General features: G+C 43.3%; 1 protein-coding gene across 1 annotated transcript in view; it reads left to right on the forward strand.

Annotated features, from left to right (window-relative positions):
• FURIN (furin, paired basic amino acid cleaving enzyme) overlaps positions 1-17,400 on the forward strand; it is a 205,906-nt gene that overhangs the window by 170,929 nt on the left and 17,577 nt on the right. Inside the window, exons 7-14 of the mRNA XM_040414111.1 lie at positions 1,382-1,470; positions 2,725-2,897; positions 4,649-4,861; positions 7,479-7,579; positions 11,254-11,357; positions 12,371-12,488; positions 16,247-16,426; positions 16,990-17,114. Coding sequence (XP_040270045.1) covers positions 1,382-1,470; positions 2,725-2,897; positions 4,649-4,861; positions 7,479-7,579; positions 11,254-11,357; positions 12,371-12,488; positions 16,247-16,426; positions 16,990-17,114 — 1,103 coding nt within the window. The remainder of the gene's footprint in view (positions 1-1,381; positions 1,471-2,724; positions 2,898-4,648; positions 4,862-7,478; positions 7,580-11,253; positions 11,358-12,370; positions 12,489-16,246; positions 16,427-16,989; positions 17,115-17,400) is intronic.

Here is a 17,400-nt window from a genome sequence, read left to right on the forward strand (position 1 = left end):
ACACGGCAGGTCAAAATATACGCAACGTGTACATGAGATTTGGTAAATCTCATTTACTTTGCTGATACTATATTACACTGTAGTTTTTCAGCAGGGGAAAAAAAACACACGTAATCCACAACATATGAGAGGTACTACTACAGTGCCCAGCGTTGTAGGATCCATAATAATCTATATTATAAAATCAGTGATTACGTAATTTGGCTTTCATTCTCAGATTGAGATTTCATCTGGTTTGAGAGTCACTTGCAGTTTATAACCTTGACAGGACATGAAGGAATAGGATCTGCGAAGGGTTAAATAGACGGATGGTCCTTTGGCTCGCCAGTGATGCTTCTGCCAAACTCTTGTACTTTTAGTAGTTGCCTTCCAGAACTGTGGTGCAAGATGTAGTAGACAAATAAGATTAATGTCCTGTCTGCACAATGCTCTACTTCATTCAGCTCTGATGGATCTGTCCTCGTCACAGTTTGGTGAGAAAGACAAGTCCTAATATAGTGGCAAGAACTTGCATCCTGTCTCTCTGGAGCTGGGATAGACTGAAGGAGTCACTATAAGCTCCTCACATTATAGGTAGCTTTGAACAGTTCCTGGGACATGGACTTGTATTCTTCTCTACATTAGAACATAAGCCTTCTAAAATAAATAAGAGTACTTTCACACTAGCGTTGTTAGAATCTACCAGAACTGCCTGCCGGATCCGGAAATCTATATGCAAACGGAAATCTTTTATTTTTTTTTTCCCTGATACGGATCCGTTAGACTTATTCATTGAAGTACTGGATCCGTCTTTCCAGTATCATCCGGAATAACGGATCCTGCATTTAATTTTTTCATAGCTAGAAAGAACTGTGCATGCGCAAACCGGATCCGGCGATGCGGCAATTTCCGGAACACTTGGTACCGGAGCTGGCATTAATACATTTCAATGGAAATTAAGCACGGTAGTGTTCCGGAATTTTGTTTCTGGTCTAATACCGTACAAGGGACGGAACGGAAGACATACTGATGCATACTGAACGGATTGCTTTCCTTTCAGAATGCATTGGGACAAAACTGAAGCTTTTTTTTTTTTTTTCCGGTATTGAGACCCTTTACCGGATTTCAATACTGGAAAAGAATAACGCTAGTGTGAAAGTACCCTAACGCCACATACAATAATATTCTGTGTCCATGCTATCAGCAGGAGGAGCTGACATTTGCAGAGGTAAAGCTCATGTGTCTTTTATAATAATATATCTTGCCTTGTCTTATTTTGGAGATTAAGCTCAAACGTAAAAGTGATGGTTTGCAGGGGATTAACCATTTCAGCTTGGCATCTATTATGCTTTGGGGCAGTACAAATGATAAATGGTAAATTATGCTTTTTCTCGTTTTGTAGGCATGGAACCCGCTGTGCAGGAGAAGTAGCTGCTGTGGCAAATAACGGCATATGTGGTGTTGGAATAGCTTATAATGCGAAGATTGGAGGTAAATGCATTTATGGCTAATTTAATGTTAAAAGAAGACTGATTCTGAATTACTAGCTGCTAACAATTTTTATACATATGTGTACAATTACACGGTACTTTGGGGAATAGCCTTCATCTCTATTATAGCACCAACATATTCTCCAGCACTGTATAGGGATCGCTCACATCCCTCTATAGTTAGCTTTCTCTATACGTTTTTACAGACCCTCATGGCACTCTGTGACTTTATGGGGTTAATAAATACTCAAACTGCTAAAACAGTATAGACCACCAGACTGGAACCCAATAAGCTCTCGTTCAGAGTGGGAACTATTTTCTGACCCCCAGAAGCAAAACTATTTGACACTGCATCCATTGTGGTTCATTGCTTTTTGCTCTTATGCACAAACAATAAGACAGTCAATATTGGACCACAGTGATGGCATTGGATCTTGCTTAATAATGTACTTGCATTTACGTCTCTCATTATCTGATCTCTGAATGCTGCTATTACTGCCACCAGGAACACTCACAAACTGTACAAAAACTTTCAGCAATTTATTTTAGGCAGGTTTACACGCTCCAAGGCAGAGCCAATTACAACTGGCTGCTTCTTCAGTGGGGGTGAATCGCTGTATTTACATGTAGCAATCGCCTCCACAGTATGAGAATGAGCGATCGCTACTGCTATCTCTCATCCTCATACAGCTGCATTGTTTCTGGAAGGCAGATCGCTGTTTAGAGCGCACGATCTGCTACCCAGAAACGATTATTTAGTTGCCTGCATAAACGACTGTTTCAATGATGAACAAGATATTCCACTTGATCATTGGGTGATTTGCAACCCATTTAGACAGGCTGATGAGCAAGTGTTCATTGGAACGTTCATCCCTGATAATCTGTCTGACAATTGGACCATGTAAACCCGCCATTAATATGCTTCTTTCCTTCTGGCCCTATTCTATTTCATATCAATTGTAAGAAATCTAGGGAAAAAAAGTTGCGTTCACTAATTCAAACTCATGCATATTATTATTTTCTCCGTTTTAATCTGTTTTCTGATGGTAGATTTTTTTTTTTTTTTTATTACAATTTTATGTACATGATTTATTTACTTTCTGGGCTTACTGTACCTTTTAACATGGCTTTGGTCTTTTGTCCTCTGGCATATGCTGGCAATGGATTTCACACAAGCTGATGTGATAGTAATTCATGCCTAATTTTATTTGTGGAGGTTTTGGCTAATCTGCCTAATTACCAAATTGTTTGGTAGGTGTTCGGATGCTGGACGGTGAAGTAACAGATGCAGTTGAAGCAAGATCACTAGGGCTAAACCCCAACCACATTCACATCTACAGCGCCAGTTGGGGACCAGAAGATGATGGAAAAACTGTAGATGGCCCAGCCCATCTTGCCGAAGAGGCCTTCTTCAGAGGTGTCAACCAGGTATGTGATAACGTTTTAGGAAATTATTTTTATTTCTTTATTTTCAACTAAGTGCGTACTGAAATAAATTTCTATCGGAGAGTGTTCCAGATCTGATCTATCATGACAGTGAGATGACTACTGACCCTTCTCGTAATGGTTTTTACAAAGCTAGAAGTCTCAACTATTATAAATACTATAGTCCAGCGGTCCCCAACCGCCAGGCCGCGTCCCAGAACCGGGCCCTGGAAGATTTTGCCGGACCGCGGCAATCGGGGTTAACGCGGGACTAATGAAGCGCTTTCATTATGGAAGCGATTCATTAGTACCGGGGGACCAGGAAGCGGTGAAGGATCTGTACTCACCGCTTCCTGGTCCTCGGCTTGGCTGTCTGCTGTGCAGGGCTGCGCACAGCGTGAGGGCGCACTGTGACCTCACACTGTGCGCCGCGGCCACGATACACAGCCGACGGCAATGGTGAGGAGCGGTGACGTCCAGGAGCAGGAGAAGTAAGTGGGTTTTTTATTTCATTTGCGCTGCTGGCTGACATAAGGGCTGATGGCTGGCTGACATAAGGGCTGATGGCTGGCTGACGGTTGGGGGTTTGATCTGAGGCATTGAGGGTCTGATTCAAGGTCTGATTAACATTGGGGGTATGATTGCTGGTCTGACCTGAGGTGTTATGGAAAATTATTTTTTTTCTTATTGTTCTCCTCTAAAACCTAGGTGCGTCTTATGGGCCGGTGCGTCTTATAAAAATGCGGTACAGTGCAGCAGGGACCCTAGTCAGTCTATATAGTCGTTATATATTTTAATATGCACCTTGTGTTTTTGTTATGCGCGTGAATCAGTCAGCGCCGACCAGCACCCCCTAAGCCCTGCCCCAGAACCCCCCACCCGGTCCCTGGGAAAATTATCTTGCATGAAACTTGTCCTTGGTGCAAAAAAGGTTGGACCACTATAGTTCATAGATATATGTATTAATGTAACTTAAACAATTTTTTTTTCTGGCTTAGGGTACTTTTACTCTAGCGTTTTCTTTTCCGGCATAGCGTTCAGTCACAGGGGCTCTATACTGGAAAAGAACTGATCAAGCATATCCCCATGCATTCTGAATGGAGAGTAATCCGTTCAGGATGCATCAGGATGTCTTCAGTTCAGTCATTTTGACTGATCAGGCAAAAGAGAAAACCGTAGCATGCTACGGTTTTATCTCTGGCGAAAAAAAAAACTGAAGACTTGCCTGAATTCCCCATAGGAATGTATTAGTGCCGGATCCGGCATTCAAAGTACCGGAATGCCGGATTCGTCCTTCCTGTCTGCGCATGCGCAGACCGGTAAAAATGTGAAATAAGAAACAAGACGGATCAGTCTGTCCGCATGACAATCGGAGATACGGATCCATTCTTGCAATGCATTTGTGAGACCGATCCGCATCCGGATGCGTCTCACAAATGCTTTGTCACATCCAGATCGGCGGATCCGGCAGGCAGTTCCGACGACGGAACGGTTTGCCGGATCACACTGCCGCAAGTGTGAAAGTAGCCTTATTTAGTGAGCGTCATCAGAGATAAATTGCAAAAAAACAAAAAACTTCAGTCATGTGAACATGCCGAAGAGCTGCAGAAAGGGGTCACTCATTGCCCTGAGGCCAAATGAAATGTCAATTTTCCTAACATCAACGCAACTAACCATGATTTTAGTCCTTGAGGTGCGCAGTAACGAATGGCATGATTTACTAGTATTACGACTGTTTGCCTACTTCCTTGCAGGGTCGTAATGGTTTGGGCTCTATATACGTATGGGCTTCTGGGAACGGTGGGAGAGAACACGACAGCTGCAATTGCGATGGCTACACAAACAGCATCTATACATTGTCCATTAGCAGCACCACCCAGCTGGGCAATGTGCCGTGGTACAGCGAGGCCTGCTCCTCTACACTGGCAACCACATACAGCAGCGGCAACCAGAATGAAAAGCAGATTGTGAGTATTTATCCTCTGCCATTTCTCGCTTCGCAGTGCAGTGACATCTTTTCTTGTCCTTCTTTTGCATCCTTTACGTATGCTTGGGTCACTGTTCTTTATTGACTTGTGATCGGTTTATAGCCAAGGGCCCAGTCCTTTTGTAATTTTAGTTTTTAGATCTACAAAGTACAGACTCCTTTGCTGATGAATTTACATATTTTTTTTTAGGCACCAGTACCTGTATAGGGTGCATGTTTTCTAACCTCTACAACTAACTTGTACAATGATCAGGCAGATTAGTTAACTATTATTCCGACATCTCTTATAATAAAAAATAAAAAAAACCTTTTGCACATACTTCCACAATATACATAGTGCTGGACCATATCCATTTTCTGGCTGCTCTGTACCAAGGGTGTTCTTTTATGTTTTCCTTGTGGCTTACATTGCTTTGTTAGCATTACAGTGTTTTCTCTGGCCCCATTCCATGACATTTCAGGAAAAGCGAAGGGTGGTCAGTTTAATTTTTTAACACGTTAGAGGTTGATAACTGGTTTTGAGAACATTCGGGAGCTTGATCATGAGTGCAGTGGGGCAGTATTTTGAGTCACCTGCTGCACAGAAAGTCTCTGGACCCAGACCTATGAAATAAAAGAAGGGTATATTCCAGCATCCAATTTCCAGAAAATGATTTCATTCGGTAAAAACCATCCAAACAGAAAACAAAGTGCACTACCTGTGCGTTTCAGGCGTGTAATATACCCTTTTCTTCTATTTCAACGGTGGTGCAAAATGCATCTAAATTAAGAGGCACACCTTATCTGGTCCATGCACCAGCATTTGAAACCTATACCAGCTAGGGGCTGACGTAGGTTTCAGCCATTAGAAGGCTGGCGTAAGTAATGAGAAATGTGTTGGGGCACTTAGGCCACAATCCACCTCTTTTAACAAAAGTGGTGTGTGTGTGATGACCGTGGGGCTGAAAATTGCAAGTTGGTGCGCAAAGCCGGGCTTGCACAAGATGGTCACTTTTTGGCGCCATAGTTCTGGCATCGTGGGGGATGCTACATTTCTTCCATTAAGCATTTTACAGTTTGGGCATTTTCTCTTGCCCATTTAATTTTAAACTTTTTGCCTTAAAGTTCTGTTTTAGTCTGATCAGAACTGTCTTTACCTTCGTAAACCACTTTATTGCTCCAGTGCATGATGAAAAAAGCTAAGCGACTTAGAAAATTTTCTTTTACAGCTCCTATGCGGAGTGAACATGGTAGCAGATACATTCTTTGTAGTCTGATACTGTAGTCATACTGTTTTCAATCCTTCCCTTCTTGCTAATCTGCACTGTGTAAAGGTGAATTTACACAATGCTATAATCGGGCAGATTATCAGGAACAAGCTTTCCTGCGAACGCTCATTCCTGACAATCTGCCGGTGTAAAGGTGTCACCGATCACCCACTGAACAAGCGAAACGCTCGTTCATAGGGTGATCCTGTTGTTCGTGCAGGCACCTAAATGATCTTTTCTGGGAAGCAGAGCGTGCTGTCTAAACGGCCATCTGCTGCCCAAAAACAATGCAGCTGTATGAGGACGAGAGATTGCAATAGCTCCTCCTCCTACTGTGGAGGCGATCGCTGCATGTAAATGCAGCGCTTCACCTTCACTGAGCGAGCAGCTGACTGTCAGGAAGAAACGCTTCCTTCCCTATGATTGCTGCTCCCCAGTAGGTGAAAATGCACCTGAAGTTAGCAAAAAGTAGGGGACAATTAGACTAAAGTAATGACTGCAGGAGCCTGGATTGTTGTCTGTAACCATGGCCACACACCAGTCTGCATAGGAGCTGTAGAAACAGAATATGATATTTTGTTTATTTATTTTGGGTACATTGGAGAAATAAAAGAAGTTACTTTAGATCAGTGATTAGATGAGAACGCTAGCCTTAAGAGATTCAAGTGCAATGATTTCAGGTAAATGGCCATATTGCAATTCATTTCAGTCTGCAAATTGCTACTGGGTTTTTTCTACTGAGACTGCCAGGGATTAGGACAGAAAAGGAACATTTTATAAATTTACATGTGGTCACATAACTATTTTAAATAGCTGGCATTATGCCTATGCAGCCAAAGCAATTGAAATTCTGCGTGTAGCTCCAGATTAAGCAACTCTAAACAAAATCCTTTTCAATATGTCAGTTTTACTTAGATTTGTAAAAGGCATTCTAACATTTCTGTCCGGTTTGATGGTTCTGCTGTTGTACCTTGCAGAAAAAAATAATAATGAAAATTCATGCAAAAATAATAATGCTGTCCTAAACCACTCCAATCAATGTTCACAAAATGTTACATGACAATCTGAAGCTGTTGTTGAACTGCTGCCTTTGGCGTAGATTTCTAGACATGCCAGTGCCCGACATCAGTTGTAGCAATGTAGATACCAAAATGGAGAAAAGCAAATTCATAAATCCTAGAGACAACCCCATAGTGTGTAGCCAGCCTTGCATTTAGCTAGAACACTTGATGGCAAATAACATGCACCTACTGCCTGGAGACAGGCAATTTTGTTAGTAGGCTGGCAGCTATGTTGATTGTGCTGTGATCATGAAATATGTTTTCTGATTTAGATTTCTTATTCCTTCAGGTAACAACTGATTTAAGGCAGAAATGTACAGACACTCATACTGGAACATCTGCGTCCGCCCCTCTGGCTGCTGGAATCATTGCTCTAGCTCTGGAAGCAAAGTATGTACTACAGACGCGGGTCCGTTTTTGTATAGACCGCAGCGTCGGTGCCACATTGTTACACTGCTACAGCTTTCTTTATTGGACTTTCAATATAGATCAAAGCAAGTAGTCCTTTTACACTGACAAATGAACACCTTTGCCTTAAGGGACATCTGTCAGCAGATTTATACCTATGAAACTGGCTGATCTGTTACATGTGTGGGTTCAGGATATGAAGTTTAGCTACATAGAAAAAGACCCACAATGAATAAGGCTACTTTCACACTAGCGTTTTTTGCGGATCCGTCATGGATCTGCAAAAAACGCTTCCGTTACAATAATACAACCAAATGCATCCATCGTGAACGGATCCGGTTGTATTATGTCTTCTATAGCCATGACGGATCCGTCTGGAACGCTGCAGGTCCACCTCCAGAGCGGAATGGAGAAGGAACTGAGGCAAACTGATGCACTCTGAGCGGATCCTTTTCCATTCAGAATGCGTTAGGCCAAAACTGATCCATTTGGGACAGTTTGTTAGAGCCCTGAACGGATCTCCCAAACGTAAAGCCAAAGCGCTAGTGTGAAAGTAGCCTAACTAAGTACATAAATCGCCACTAGTGACCCACCTGTCTACTCCAGGCAATTAAAACCTTTGGTCACATATATTAAAATGAAAGTGATGAGTCTGTAATAAAGTAGCGTTAAAGGAAATCGGTCACCAGGATGATCGCTACTGAAATAAAGCCATAGCCTAATCGCACTTTGTTTCAGCAATAGGTGTTTTCTGTCTTCTAAAAAAAACAGTTTATTTGGTATGCAAATGAGCCAGTAAGGTGCCCAGAGGGGCGTCACTCTTGCAGGAAGGAGTCCAGGCACGCCTCCTTCTAGTGCCCATGTCTGCCCTCATACAGAGCCCAAGCCCGCTTCCTCTTCACTCTGACATGTCTCCCCCTGTGCTGGAAATGGAAGGAGAAGGCGTGTAACTTGTGTCACTGGGCTCGGCCCATACCCAGTTGTAGAGTGGAGGCTGATGCCCTCAGGGGGACAGGCAGTGGGCAGGCTGTTTTCGACACTGCCATGCGCAAGATGTAAACGTGATACAGCAGGGAAAAGGGAGGAAGAGTTATGGCTTGAATGTGACGTAAGAGGGGGTGGGTGGACACGTGGCGGGGGAGTAATGTCAGAGTGGAGAGGGGGCTGGCTTGGGCACTAGCAGGATTCGTGCCTGGCTCCTTCCTGTAAGAGTGACGCCCCTCTGGGGACCTTAATGGGTTTCTACCACCACATTTTGACCTAATTAGCTGTCAGACACTAGCGATCTGCTAGTGTCTGCTGTACCTAACCATGCTATTGTAATTCCTTTCTCTGCAGCGGTTACCCTAAAAAACTTAGTTTTATTGGTATTCAAATGAGCCTCTAGGTGCTATGGGGGCGTCTTTTCAGCACCTAGATGCTCCGTCCACTCACCATTTCTGCCGTCCAGCGCGCTCCAGCTCGACCCTCTAGGTGCTGAAAAGACGCCCCCATGTTTGTACTTAACTTTATTACAGACCCATCGTTGATGTGTGCGGTTTCAATGGCCTGACAGTATTGAGCAGGGTCACTAGGAGGACTTTCTGTCCTTGGTTATTTTATTCTTGGTCTGGAATCAATTCCATTCCCAGGATTGCAAATGGTTGTGTAGAACAATGATAGGTGCGGGTCCCACCTCTGGGACTTGAACCTACAATAAGAACAGAGCGGGGATAGCTGTGGCTGGAGGTCCACCACCAAGCACTGCTCCCATAGAAGTGAATAGGAGCGCATCGCGCGCGGCCCCTGCTCCTATTCAGCTGTTTTCGGCGACCCCGTAGAAATGAATGGAGGGCGGCTGCGCATGCATAGTGCGTCCTCCATTCATTTCCCAACTCCGTTCTCATTGTAGGTGTGGGTCCCAGAGATATGCCACCATTGTCTGAGGTGGCAAAACACCTTTTAATTTAAAGGGGTTCTCGGAGACTGGGGACCCCTGTTCATAAGTCCAGACAGGGTGCCAGGTTCCAGTTCTCAGAAAATATCAAAAGGCTTTTCTTGTATACCTGACAGTTCCATGTGCAAGATTTGTATAAGAACATGTGCATCATTTTGTACTGCTTTTGAAATGCGGGTAGCCCATACTAACTTCCTTAGGCTCCATTCACACGTCCGTGGTGTGTTGCGGATCCGCAACACACCCGCCCGGCACCCCTATAGAAATGCCAAAAGATAGGACATGTTCTATCTTTTGCAGAGCTGCGGACCTGAAGATCAGGGCCGCGCTCCGCAAATGCGGATGCTGACAGCACACTGTGTGCTGTCCGCATCCATTCCATCCCCATAGAAAATGAATGAGTCCGCACCTGTTCCGCAAAATTGGGTCCGCATTCTTTCCACATTTGCGGACGTATGAATGGAGCCTTAGTCTCATCCATCCAAATGAACAGAGTTATGCCTCGTATATGAAGTTTATTGCAGTAACGTTCTTGCAGTCAGAGTTGCCAACCATCCAGAAATTCCTGGACGATCTGTAAAAGTAGGAGACCCCCCCCCCCCATTTTTGTGAAAGAAAGATAAATGCCTGCGATTGTTTTTTGAGGCTGGTGGTCCTTAACTAGATTATTCTGGTGGTATTTATCATCATCATGATGCTGGTAATGCGTTCTTACCAGTATATTATGAGTATATTATGCCACAGACATGTATTACTTATAATCTTTATCATTCATTATGGTTTTCCAATTTTCCTGAAAAAAAAAGTTGGCTGTCCCCAATTTTGGGATACGTTGTCCAGAAAAAATAATTCTGGTTGGCAAACCTGCTTGTAGTTCTTACATTTAGTCAATACCCCCACACATTATCTTCCTGCTTGTTGTCGAGGTCTCCTTTATAGTAGCATTGCTTGATGAGTGTTAATTTGTGGTTGCTGATTTCACTTTTCTTTATACCATGGGTAGGCAACCTCCGGCACTCCAGCTGTTGTGAAACTACAACTCCCAGCATGCTTACTTGCTCTTCTCTTCTAAGAACTCAAATAGAAATGAATGGAGCATGCTGGGAATTGTAGTTTCACAACAGCTGGAGTGCCGGAGGGTGCCGATACCTGCTTTATAGGGTAATGAATAACTGCATTACTTTCTTTTCAGTTCTGCTTTTAAAATGAATTTTATTAATGTATTTGAGTCATGAGAATGAGAGGTTAGATATTTCAATGTCTGTCATTAGCCTTGACCGTTATCATTCTGTTAGATGAAGAGCAGCTTATTACACAGAACACAACTGTTTCTATGACAACATAACAATTACTATCACTTAAAAAATATATGGAGTTGAATAGAAGTTGCTAAGGTGAGCGGGAGCAGATTTTTCCCAGTGGAATTTACCGCAGTGGATCTTGCTACGTTTCCACACCAAGAATCCATATCTAATGCATACAATTTATTGCCTTTTTGCAGGGCTTTTTGCCCTCCGTTTTGGTGGTCTTCAGTTCACGTTACACTGCAGAGATTTTACAAAGTGTGTGGATATTTTGCTGCTGCCGCTGCGCATCGTTGCGGGTATTCACACGGGAAAATCCACATTGGCCGTATCCTAGACATGTCTGCATTTCTAAACGATGATGTTCACACATCACTGTTGGCTTCCCTAATGATAGTTTTTTCATCTATTCATAGTAATAATCTCACATGGAGAGATATGCAACATCTAGTGGTGCGGACCTCAAATCCAGCGCATCTCAACACGAATGACTGGATCACAAATGGAGTTGGTCGGAAAGGTAATACAGGAAGGCCCCACTGTCACGTTGTACCGTACTAGGCCTCGTGGTCTGTATTCCAGTAGAACACCTTGATTTATGGTGCTGAAGCTTTTTTCCTGTAGAACTGCAGTCGGACTGGGTTTAACATCTGGAATGTAAAGGAACGTAAAATGCAGACACAACAGAACCTGGTTTAATCATGCCGGCCGTGTATTATAGCTCCTACTTCAGCTTATTTTTGTTTTAATTTATTGATTCAGAAATTACACAGAACCTAAAAGTGGTTGTGCAAGAATCGGGGGGGATTTTTGTACCCACTAGGCCAGACTTGTAAGCTTACTTGCCTGCCTACTGGCGCTGACTCCCTACTTCTTCTCCTCCTCCTCCTGGTCTGCAATGCTCTGCTGGGCTCCCTTGCTGAAAACGCAAATGGTGACATGACCCAAGGGGATCTGGTCACCACCATGGGCAGTGATTGGCTGCAGGAAGCTTCAAACTGGATATTTTCGGCTAGGGAACCACGCGGAGCATAGTAGGCCGGGAGGAGAAGGAGCGGGGAGCCATCGCCAATGAAGCAGGTAAGTCAGCTTTCCTTTGCAGGTCTAGCCAAGTGGGGAGGAAAACCCATCCCATTCTTGCACAATCCCTTTAAGCGCTACAGAACCCACACCTTACTGGTTATACATCCTAATGAGTCAGTGTTGGCTGCGAGCAGCCCTTCAAACTCCAGGGCCATGATTTTACCATTGAATTACTAATTGTGTACTGATGCTCAGTCTATTTTTGCAGTGTCTGTTTAAAAAATATAATAATAAGTGTCCTCCTACCACCCAGAAGTGAGTAATGCTGTACTTTATATGGCCGACAAAAGCCACTACAAAGTGTGCACTGAAATAATATAGATTTCTCTGCTCTTTGCAGCATGAAGCTATTAACCAGAGGACACTGTACTAGTTACAATGTGTTTGGTCTGACATGCTGTGTTGTGCACTTTTCACCAACGCTGCTTGTTTTTCTTTTGTATATTATAGTCAGCCATTCTTACGGCTATGGTCTACTGGATGCTGGCGCCATGGTTGCTCTGGCTAAGAACTGGACCACCGTGGGACCCCAGAGAAAATGTGTTATTAACATTCTCACAGAATCTAAGTGAGTAATGCAGATTTCAATCCTCTTTCGTTTGAGCCATCTGGACACACAGAAGGGATGGTTGGCTATAATGGCAATGTTACAGATCTGAAATGAGTGTACAGGGTAATGCTTGTTCGAATGCTGTGGATGAATCAGAAGAACACTTTGCAGTTAGACATATCTAAAAATAATTTTATCAGTAATCCTCATGTTATCACTGGTGAATCCCTGGGGAACCCCTATATCTACTACTGCTTTCTGTAAAATTCTAAGCTTTTTTTTCTGGTAATATAAGCATGTTCAAGATGGAACCCTGGTTGGGCAACACTGACTTAAATGGTTAAATAAAAAATTTAAAAAATGAAAGTTGGATTCTGTATTTTCCTCTTAGTCACCAGTCCCCTTTAAAAAAATAAAATAAAATCTGGGGGGGAAGGGATGTTGATTTATAAAATAATTACCTCTTAAATCCCCTATAGATAGTTCCTGGGGTGCTCCCCGCTAGGCTGCAGTGACAACACCGGATAGTCAAGACTTGACCGCAGCAGCATTCTCATGTTATCAATGTAAAGTCATTGCTACAACCTAGTAGACAGAGTCCAGTGGGTTACATATTTTTAAATGGTCTGCAGAATGTTTTTCTTGCACAGTCACTTGAATCCTGCAAGCTTCGCCCAAAGTCTGAACGGTGCATGCTGCGATTCTTTCTGCACGGAGCTGTGGTCCATGCGGAAAATCGCTTGGCCCATTGACAATAGTGTGTTAGTGTTCAGCCCGAGTGCTGTCTGTTCTACACTCAGACAGCATACGGATATAAACATCGCTCGTCTGAATGAGCCCTTAATACACTGTCTCTATTATTTTATGCAATTACTTTTGACTTTTTTAACTGAAAAATCCTTTAATGTAGTTCTAAGACGGCCCCCTCCCAAAGCCCTTGTCTCTTTAAAATTGTTGATATGCTTTAATGCCAGGGATCTCAAGTCTCCCGGAGGTTCATGAACCTCTCCCGCTATCGCGGCTCCCTGACACCCGCATGTGAAACAATGGAAAGGTTCACTGATAGCAGAGCAGAGAGATAAGAGAAGTGACAGGACAGAGAGTTTACATTACAGGTTGAATTAACCCTTTAGGGTCAAATTGGCTTCTCAAGGAGATATATGTTAAAGGCATCCCTTCTTCTGTCTCATTCAGTAGCTATATGACTATTGAGAGAGATGTATTTTTTTTTAATATATTTACACATTTAACCCTCCATTTTAATTATATTATTTACCCCAGTGTTAAATTCACCCCCCCCCCTTCCTGGATGCTTGTTTTTTCCTACAGTGGGGTAGATAATTACACACAGGGTTTTATAGAATGAACTTCCTGACTCAGACCAAGAGCCAACTCAGCGAGTCAGCAAGTGAATCCAAGCTTCCGCCATCAGCGCATGCGCATTGCACAACCTAAGATTCGATTCCCTTGCTTCTTGCCAGCTCAGCGAATGAACCGATTCATGTAAAAGATCCGAACTTCCCATCTCTAGTTTACTCACAGTAAATCTTTCCGACAACCTGTAGCAGTGTCCTCTTCTCGGCGCGTGCGCACAGTGCAAGAAGAAGCCGATGCCAGCAGTCCGCAATGGCGCATCAGGCTGAGCCTGTGCGCACGCGCGGGATCTCAAAGCGGGAGGAGAGGGAGGGAGAGGCGGCACCGAGGAGTAGAACGGCGATGCGTGCGGCTGGGCACCATGCATCCATAGACCTCCCCTGCTTGGGCACCTTAATTCAATGATTGACAGGTTAGTAAAACCGTTTTTTTCCGCAGAATAAAGCCACAAATAGCTTTTATAAGACCACCTTAGAAATCAGAATGCTGCCCTGGACATGAGCAGATGTTTAGCTCACAGGGCTTATAGGTGGTGACAGAATCCCTTTAATCATATACAGAAATATGATAATTTGGGGCAGGGTAATGAGCCCAGTCCTCCACACCATAGAGCAAAGTGTGCAGATACTGCATATGTTTGGTAAATGTAATAAAAAGTTTGTTAAAGAAAAAAAAAAGAAAACCTCCCTGAAATGAGTTTTTGCAGGTTGGGATGTCTGTAATGCTAATTTTAAACCTGCTGCACAATACTGAGCTTTTAACTATAGCTTTAATCATTTATGATGTGTGTCAAACGATACATTATCTAGTGAGTAAAACTAGAGTGTATTGTGAGCCGCGGAAGTGTGCCTGCAACCGCAGCCGTTTGGAAGCTACAGTCTTCTGCACCTCCGTCTCATCACATTTGCTGTGGGCCTATACAACGGTGATCCATATTGCAAAATAGTCTTGTTCATGTACACTTGCCCCTGTTTTACAGAGTTGGTGTAATCTCCTTGGGATAGTGTTTGAGTCATTTTCCGCATGCTGCGCTGCAGACTATACCTTAATTACTGCAGCCACTGATAGAACCAGTGTATGGGGAGCAGGATGGAGGGGGCACCGCTGGCCATCTGATTGCAAGTATTGAGCCCTGCTCTCTGATTGTTGCGCCAATTAAGAGTAGACTGCAAGACAGCTCTTAAAATAAACGGTCAGCAAGCTGTACTGTTGCTGTCAAGTACTGGCTGAAGTGTAGAATGGAATTAAAGGCAGGCTATTGCCATTAGTACTACTAAATCATATTCTCTCTAGAGGTGTTGAAGTGATCAGAATTAGAAAAATGTATCCTTGAAGTCTGGTACTGGACTTTAGATCTCAAAAGCAATGCATGAAATCTAATTTGTCACTATTGTCTCATACAAGCCTTAGAACAGCAGGTTTAGGTGGTAATACCGGGAAGATCTGACCTTTTTAAGTGATGAAGTTCCGATGTACCTATTCTGTGCTGCAATGAGTTCATCAAGTGAACAAGACTTTCATTCTTTGGCATTTCCCAGAAAGGAGAATATATCATTTTGTAGTTTCAGTGAAGAACACATGTAAATGGATACAGCTCCTGCCGGTATTGCTCACGAAGATATAAATGCTCAGTCAGTCCTGGGAACAGACTGCGTATTACCTGGATTTGGCTCTTTGGGGGATTTAGACACACAAACTATTCACACCTCACTGGGTCAAAGCCAGGGGCTCAATGAGTCTTCTGTGCAACTGAGCATAAATGAAGCCCTGCAGGGGGAAACAGCTGCCGTCCTATCTCCTGCTCTGCTTGTGGTTGGGGTTAAGTTGACTGATTCCAATAACCTTTTAGCGTTTTTTGTTTTATTTCGCCCATCTGTTCCTGGAGATATCCACAACAGATATATTTGCCCCCTAGGGCCGCAGGAACATTACCTTGGTGCCCCGAAACCTGGCATCTTTGCATATTTCCTTCTGAATGGTATATTGCCTATAGTTCCGTACTGTTCACAAGATTGTAAAGGGCACATGTTGTATATTATAGAAAACAATGAACAGTGGGATGTGTTAGGAACACCTGGTTCTTTGGCAGGTATTATGTTCCGCTGTCTCTTCATTCTAAGTGTGTGCCCGGTACTGGCATCGGCATCTCTTTGTGTAGAGATGGATTGCTATCCAGAAGAGATGAACCTCTGACATGTAATTGTAGCTACATCCATAGGATTTTTTTCCTCATGTGTTATTTTGTCTACCAAAGCTGTATTGCAATTGTTTCAAGATCTATTGTTTATTTCCACCATTTAATTAGTGACTGTGATGTCAAGTGACCCAAATAATGTGCATTCTTTTCCGTTTCGCCAACATGATCGCTAATTGGCATAACTAAACGCTGTTTCCATCCCTAGGGACATAGGGAAGCGATTGGAGGTCAGGCGAAAAGTGGAACCCTGCAACGGGATGTCCAATTACATCAGCACCTTGGAGCATGTTCAAGCCAGGCTAACATTGTCCTACAATCGCAGAGGAGACCTCGCCATTTATCTGACAAGTCCTATGGGCACCCGCTCCAGTCTGCTGGCACCTAGGTAACCACAATGCCGAAGCAAAATGTTTCACGGGGCTATCATCTGACAGTCTCTTGTTTCCCCTGGTGGAAAACAGAAGTATGTGCGTTGAAAAATTATATAAAGCCTGCATTAAAGCTGTAGGACATGAAATGGTTTAACCAGTAACCATGTGATTTTGACATAAGTGGCAGAACAAGGCCTCCGGGCCTCAGACCAGAGAGGTGCAGGTTATAGATTTTCCCAGTTTTGATGTGATACATCATTCTGAAGCTCAGTTTGGCTATCTTTCTAGCTCTCCATCTAAGAAATGTGGTAGGTTGATCTTCAGAATGACATCTAGCTAAGATCATTAACTGCTTGGGTAGATGAAGTCCTCCGCAGATCTTGTGGTGAGATGTAGAATACTTGGTGTTATATGCTATAATAAGAAAATGTGGTGGTACGGCTTTTCCTTTACGAACCTTATCCCTCCCGAGGACTTAGGCTGTTTCTTATCATTGGAGGCTTTTAGTATCATGGCTGTTCTTACAGGACATATGTTTCTATTTTTTTTTTTTTCTTGATGTGTCTTATTACTACAGGCCTCACGATTATTCTGGCGATGGCTTTAATGACTGGGCTTTTATGACCACACATTCTTGGGATGAGGACCCTGCAGGAGAGTGGGTTCTAGAGATTGAAAACGCAAGTGGAAACAATAACTATGGTAAGTTTTCTATTATAAAAAGATAGATTAAAGGGGTCTGAGATCAGAAAAAAAAAGTTTTCTAAAGTGGGTGAATCCCATAAAATAACAAAACCTCATAAATCTACTGCCACTCCAGCACTACTTCTCTTGTCTCACTGTTGTACAGCACAAGACCACTGAGGCTAGTGATTTGCTGCAGTAGTCATGTCAGTAGACGGTACATCATCACTGCAGCAAAGTAAACGGAGATCCGCGCTGGAACGGCACTGGATTTATAAGATGAGCAATGGGTCTTTTTGTTATT

Source organism: Bufo bufo, chromosome 1 (assembly GCF_905171765.1).
Source record: "Bufo bufo chromosome 1, aBufBuf1.1, whole genome shotgun sequence".
NCBI classification, from domain to species: Eukaryota; Metazoa; Chordata; class Amphibia; order Anura; family Bufonidae; genus Bufo; species Bufo bufo.